Source organism: Cyprinodon variegatus, unplaced genomic scaffold, assembly GCF_000732505.1.
Source record: "Cyprinodon variegatus isolate N-32 unplaced genomic scaffold, C_variegatus-1.0 Scaffold1321, whole genome shotgun sequence".
NCBI lineage: Eukaryota > Metazoa > Chordata > Actinopteri > Cyprinodontiformes > Cyprinodontidae > Cyprinodon > Cyprinodon variegatus.
In genome coordinates, this window is record NW_015151774.1 from 139,990 (window position 1) to 147,210 (window position 7,221).

At 41.9% G+C, this 7,221-nt stretch overlaps 1 protein-coding gene across 1 annotated transcript; it reads left to right on the top strand.

Annotated features, from left to right (window-relative positions):
• Nucleotides 1–6,831, top strand: LOC107102798 (high affinity immunoglobulin gamma Fc receptor I-like). The gene is made up of 8 exons (XM_015402230.1): nucleotides 1–325; nucleotides 916–1,030; nucleotides 1,211–1,359; nucleotides 2,998–3,243; nucleotides 3,372–3,662; nucleotides 4,791–5,030; nucleotides 6,429–6,560; nucleotides 6,639–6,831. Exons 1-8 carry the CDS (start codon nucleotides 310–312, stop codon nucleotides 6,749–6,751), a joined length of 1,302 nt encoding a protein of 433 aa, XP_015257716.1. The 5' UTR covers nucleotides 1–309; the 3' UTR covers nucleotides 6,752–6,831.
• Nucleotides 6,832–7,221: the final 390 nt, after the last annotated feature.

Sequence of the window (7,221 nt, forward strand, 5' to 3'; positions counted from 1 at the left end):
TGTGTCAGCTGCTTTTTCAGACAATAAAATGCAACTTTAGCGTGACGAGTGGTTAAAAAATTATCAGGTACTCAGCTTGTCGGTCTCACATCCTCCTTCAGCCGGCTGTGGTTTGGCTAAACAGGATGTTATTAAGACACATTTTCTGTGAGACGGACAGAACGGCTTCAGCCTGCTGACGATATGAACACAGCACTGCGTCTGCTCTGTGAGTACACTACGCTTCAACAATGAGTGGCGCCTTTCTTAGACATCAGTGACTGCACTCATGGTCTGAATCTTTTCTCAGTCTGTTTCAGCTGCTACCAGATGACTTCTTCTTATGGTAAGCCTCATCAGAGAAACATTTCACTTTTATTTGTGTTTGGTCTTTTGAAGCACATGTCAACATCTGTTTGGTTGCTTGTTGTGAGCTCTTGGTCTGCCATATATATCAATTCAGAGGATTATTTTTTGTGGGGAGATGAGATGAGGATTGAAGTCTGTCTTTATTAGAACATGAACAGTATAACAAAAAACTGAAAAGACGAAAAAATAATTTAACTCAAACATACGTGATCCTTCTACACAAATATACTTATATATATACTTATATATATCACAGCCAGATTATGAAAGTGTACTTTATGAAGCTTCTGTAATAAATGCAGAACATGTTCTCTTGTCACTATGATGCCTGCTAAGTGCCTTCCTTTGGCTCACCCAGAGTTAGACTGGGTTTTCTTTCTGTACCTGTCAGACGATGGATGGATGGATGGATGGATGGATGGATGGATTGATGGATGATGGATGATGGATGTAAAGCTAACGTCTGTTAGAGGCGTCAGAGCTTTATTAGAATGTTAGCATCATGTCTCTCTGAATCAGAGCGTTACTGAACACCGCCATCTGGTGGTCAATGTGTGTCTCCTCCAGCCTCCATGGTGGTCACTCCCAGCAGGTCTCAGTTTTATGAGTATAACAAAGTCTCCATCAGCTGTGAGCAGTTCAGACCAGGGGTATGGACCGTGTGGGGATACACAGATCAAAGGTCAGCTCTCCTCTGATCATCAGACTGGTTTATTGTTCTCTGTTCATTCATTCCTCACAGTCACAGCTAGATTGATCTTCTTTATAACTCTAATGAAGCAGCAGTTGTTTGCAGATCTAATGCCTCCTTCTTTCTCCACACCTGAGGCGTCCCTGGGTTTAATGACTGATGTGTGTCCAGGCTGCGGGTGTCCGAATGCGGCAGTGACTGGGGGACTCTGAACCGCTCCACCTGCACCTTAAACACCTTGAAGGAGTCCAGCAGTGGAGTGTACTGGTGTGAGTCCAAACACAGGGACAGCAGCAACGTCATCAACATCGCCGTCACAAGTAAGAGTCACCCTGCGTCATGGAGGAACACTTCCTCCTCTTTCTTCCTCTGATCACATGATGCACATAATATAAAACAGATCTGAGAGCAGCAAAACAGAAACACACATGTTCACATCCCCACAGATACTAAAGGGAACCAATGACACCAAACAAGACCCAGGACCATCCATCTTTAAACCATCACTAACATTCAGATCTGCTTTAAAAGACCAAAGGAATAGTTGCACTAGATCACTTACATCATTCAGGAGAATTTGAGGAGAGAATTCATTCAACCAGATCCCTTCATTGTTGCTTCTATTCCATATTGAGTTAAATGTCTGACTCTATTACAGGCGTTAGCCTGCAGGGGGCTCTGAAAAGTCCTCACTCTGTGAAACAGAACATAGTCCAGGGAAAACCTGCCTAGAAGTTACATGAGTTAGAGTCAACTCATCTCTTTCTTTAGTGACTCATTCATACAAAGATGGACAATGTCCACAGTGAAGTCAGTGAGTCCTGCACCGGGTCGGGTACCTGGAGGGCACTGGTATAAAACCTTCTCTAGGGGTAGAAAAAAACACCATATGATTTCAAGGGTGTGGGAACGGGTATATATGAACAAAATGTGGGTATCATAGAGATACAGCATGAATGGAACTTATTTATATTTTCCTATTTAATAGCTCTATATCTTAAAAATAAATTGATTCAAGAATATCCAGATAACAGCATTTTTAAAGCAACGAGGCAAACCTTCTGTGTAGTTGAAGAGGAAACAGAGGAACTTTCAAGAGAATGTTCAAATGTATTTAACTTCCTCAGACTGAGAGACAGAGCTCTGACTGGGCAAAACTCAATACGTACATTTATACAGGAACTCCCAATACACACGATCGCCCTTGGAACTGAGTTCATCAAGGCCGTTCCCTGTCAGGTTAATCTATCTTCCACTGGTCAGATGGATCTCCTAATAACAGCAGTCCTCCCCTTCATGCCATGAAGGAAGCTGTGTGACTCATCCCATATCATGAAACTTCGTTTGGATCCTTTTATATTAGTGGAAGAACTTCTAAAATTATGTTCAGATTACACATCAATACATTAATTAATTCAGTGAGTTAAAAAGGAGTTACCTTTGGGCTACGGTTAGAATCAGTTTGGTTATTACAACCCACTGAGCCTACTGGGAGGTAGGACGCCAATCTGAAGCCATCCTATGGGACTGAGAACCGCTAATAATGGTCATTTAATGGGATGAGACCATCCAAAGTGGCTGAATCGGCTGTGTGAACGTTGTGGGATTACATGTCGGATCACACTTTATTATTTACGGGTCCATGCATTCCCAGCCGGGTTGTAAATTGGAATACTTGCGGGTGACGGGTCTGTACGGGTGTCTCTACCCATGAAGGACTCTGAGAGACGGTACCCTTGGTCCAAAAGATAAATAGTGTTTTTATAAAAACATCTATTCCAACAGGAAGTCTTAGATCAGAAATCTCTTATAGGATGTAGACGTCTCAAGAAACACTTTCATCAAACTGTCCAGGTCCTTAGTTTAGGATGGGATTTAGAGCAGTCTGTCAGTAAGAAAATAAATCCTGGTTTTATCCTTTAATCAAGCAGTGTCCTTCTCTCTGTTGTTGTGTTTAGGAGATTCAGTGATCCTGGACATTCCTGTCCTTCCTGTGATGGAGGGACAGAACGTTACTCTGAGCTGTGAAGACAAGGGCAGACCTTCAGACACAACAGCGTCTTTCTTCAAAGATGGATCCCTCATCAGCGCTGAACCTACAGGTCAACTGACCCTTCATAAGGTCTCCAAGTCCAATGAAGGAGCTTATAAATGTCAGCCAGTCAATGGGAAGACTTCTCCATCCAGCTGGCTGCTCATCGAAGGTAAAGATCAATTCCAGGAATACAGACATAGAAAAATTAGAAAGAAGCAATAATAATCAGGAACACTAGAGGAACCAGTTTCCTTCAGGAAGTAGCTCCACTGACTGAAGGTCCATCTCTGTCCTCAGATGGGTCCAAACCAGCGTCTCTGACTGTGAGTCCAGACTCCTCTCAGCTGTTTGAGTACGATTCCTTCTCTCTGAGCTGTGAAAACATCAGCAGGCCTCAGGAATGGAAAATCAAAAGAAACCCAAACAATGGAAAGCAGATCTCCAGCTGTGGGGACGGCTGGGGCCAACTGGCTTCTTCTGGCTGCAACATTTTAACAGCAAAACCAACTGACAGCGCCATCTACTGGTGTGAGTCTCCATCCAAGCAGCGGAGCAACTCAGTCCACATCACAGTTGGCATCAGTAAAGGTAGGCACCATGACACAAACCAGTTTGCATCGGTATACTTACTATCTGTTTAAGGCTCCTCCCACAAAGTCAACTGGAATCTGATTGGTCCAGAGCAAAGTAGTTAGACAGAGACGAAGGCGAACTCCGTCCAAATATGGGTTACAAAGAGATATCATTAGATGCAGGAACTATGCATCCATCTTCTATCGCATGTTCAAGTTCCTGGGCCTGGTCCTTATTTTTTTTTTTTTATTTATCCTTTATTTAACCAGGTAATACCCATTGAGATTAAAAATCTCTTTTGCAAGGGAGACCTGGAGACCTATCTAGAGCAATCTGTGTGAAAGCGGGTTACAACCTGGACAGGTCAACAACTATCAACGGCAACACAGAGACAGTACTGTACACACAGACACACACAGCAACACTTAACCTGCAGCCGTGGTGTTGAACTGTAAGAGGAATCTGGAGAAGCCGCAGAGATCCCACAACGCACACAAAAAATACGCAAGTTCCATTCACCTTCTATCTTAAAGGCAACAATAGAAGAAACCATGCAGCCCCGTAGAGGAACTAAAGGATTAAAATTTAACATTTAATACAGCTTCAAGTTAAGAAATAGAGTACATAGTGTGGAGTAAAAAATGTTGAGCTATGTCTGTTCTTAGCCTCCCAGGCTCCAAACGAAGGTCATGATATAGGATGAGTCACAGCTTCCTTCATGGCATGAAGGAGAGGACTGCTGTTATTAGGAGATCCATCTGACCAGTGAAAGATAGATTAACCTAACAGGAAACAGCCTTGATGAACTCGAGTTGTTTTTCCTCCAAATGTTTGTGTGTGAGAAAGTTCTTTATGTAGGGGGTGGGTTGGTTCCCCGGGGGAGTGAGTGTGTGTTGTAAGGTATAAATGTACTGAGGATACCTCAGTCTGAGCCCCATCTCTCCGTCTGAGGACGTTAAATAAGTTAGAATCTTTTTTCTTGCAAGAAATGCCTCTGTCCACAACAGTTAATAGAATACTGATTTTAATTCATTCTTACAGACATATTTCAGTACGACATGGTACTACAGTGTAATAGGTTTTGTGTTTAGCACCATCGCCTCGTCCATGGTAAGAAATAAATCCCTTTTTTTATTCTCTTAGATGTGATCCTAAAGAGTCCTGCCCTGCCTGTAAATTCTGGAGCTACTGTCACTCTGAGCTGTCAAACCAAGACCACTCCCTCCAACCTCTCAGCTAATTTCTATAAAGATGGCTCCCTCATCAGGACTGAACCCACAGGTCATATGACGCTCCTCCATGTGACCACGTCTGATGAAGGCCTCTACAGGTGTAACATTAGTGGACGTGGAGAGTCTCCATCCAGCTGGCTGTTTGTCAGAGGTTAGTTTTCCACCCTGGAACATTTCAGACGTAAAGAATAAGAGACCAGTGTTTCCTTTTGGTCCATTTTATTGGACCTTTGTTTGCAGAACTACAACTATGACCAATTAGAACCAGAAGTGTTACCTCATGGAAGCAGAACTACACTATTATAGAACCAGTACTATGACCATGTAGAACCAGACCAACAGCCATGAGAACTATGATCATAGATAACCAGAATTATGACCATATAGAAGCAACTATGACCATGTAGAACTAGATCTATGAGAGAGAAGTGGAACAACTACCATGTCAAACCAGAACTGTAACCATATTCACAAAAAACTAGAAATGATGTGCTATAATGCAAAAACCCAGAACTATGACCCTGAAGAACTGGAACTATGAATGAATAACCCCAGAACTACAAACATGTAAAACCAGAACTGTGACCACAATGACCTAGACCTATGAGAACATAAATCTAGAACTATAACAACAGCAGGGTAAAATCAAAACTATAAAGGTCTGTGTTATTGATAGGGTTAAATGTGGTGAGGTGGACAGTACCACCCATAAACCCACTGATGTTAAACAATGAATATTCTAGATTTCAGATGATCCAGCAGGGGGTGCCAAACTAAAAACAGGCTGACAGAGAAGGTGCCAAAAAAAAGGAACCAAACCATTGAAGTTAATGTTTACACTTACAACCACCCTGGTGTGGTGCGTTGGTGGTTATCAAGGCTAAGTGGACCAATAAAATCTTGCATTTCCTCATCGAGGTCAATTTCACACACCACACAAGAAAAAACACGTGCCTAACAGAATAAATCCCCAATGAATTTCAGAATAGAATTAAATCACCAACACTGGACCAGTAAAAACAATAAAGCCAAACAGAAACAGAGGGGCTATAAAAAGGTATACTTAGGTGCACTGATAACAAGTTTTGCCCGACAACTTCTGGGAATGTATCAGCTATTAAAACCCTTTGGCTTTGTTCCATTTGTTCTGTTTGTATCTAGAAAATAGACTAGAAACACGAGTGGAGGCAGTTGATTTTTTTGCAGCTGAATTTTTACCAGATAAAAATTCTATGTAAGGAATTCAATGTGCCAAACAAATTCAGAGTTTAAAATATGGTGTACAGAAAAAGGTAGATTCCAATGAGATGTTTTTCTTCCATAAAGACTCTCCATGACGATAAAGGTCATTCTGCTTTGGCCTTTGTATGGAAGTTCTCGGATTGGGAATACCCCCCAAAACGGTCGATGAGGTGATGGGCAAATACAGTCACATAAATCTGTGCTTTGGAGCGTAGAGCCCACTCCTAAACACCAACAAGCAAGGCGTGAAATCTCAACAAAACCTCCTGTTTCCAGCCCAAATATTTCTCATGTGTTTTATTAACAGCTGCTGAACACTCTGATCCCCACTCTTCTTCTACTGTGACTCCACTGTGGACAATCAGCCACGTTGCAGCGTTGTTCTCCTTTATCTACCCAACATACTTCATCATCTGCTGTTGCAGACACAGAAACAAAGGTACCAGAACATTCTGATCCAATGATGGATTTTTGATGAATCATTTTCTGAATCATTAAACCTGACCTCTACTCTCAGCAGGAAGGAGTCCACCACTTCCTGCCAGAACATCAGCATCCAGAGCAGCAGAGGAAGATGAAGCTGACTATGATGACGCCATGGGACAGGTCACCACTGAGCATCAATTCTGAAATCCTTCTTTTTTTTAAAATACTTTAACTGTTTAAAGTGTTATAACTCTCAATGTTATGTGTTGTAGATTTTTTTGTACTTTGGAGATAAAGTAAGAAATAAATATTTTTATTTTTTAAATGAGTTCTTTAGCTTTGTTGGAACGAGATGATGCTCTATCCCTTCCCAACAAAAGGGTCACCTTCTGCGACTGTAGACAGAACATCAGGCGGTGGAACCAAAATGATCCTGAAGAAAGTTCTCTGAAGGAGAACAGAAGTCCTGATCCAGGTGGACTGGATCATCCCTGAGGAATGGATCATGCAGTTTAGCCTTCCAGCTTTTCAGTTTGGAAGTTCTGAGAACCTGGAAGCTACTCAAGATTAAAGAGCTCCTAAAGTGAAGAAATGTTAGTAGCAGTGAGGATTATTTAACAATCATACAGTCATTGCAGCAGGAAGATGAGATAAACATTATTATCCGTAGTTCA

Bases quoted from the DNA above. Each gene is read 5' to 3' on its own strand.
- LOC107102798 (XM_015402230.1), top strand. The intron at 3,244-3,371 runs GTAAAGATCAAT...CTCTGTCCTCAG, and splicing joins CAGCTGGCTGCTCATCGAAG to ATGGGTCCAAACCAGCGTCT. The intron at 6,561-6,638 runs GTACCAGAACAT...CTCTACTCTCAG, and splicing joins TTGCAGACACAGAAACAAAG to CAGGAAGGAGTCCACCACTT.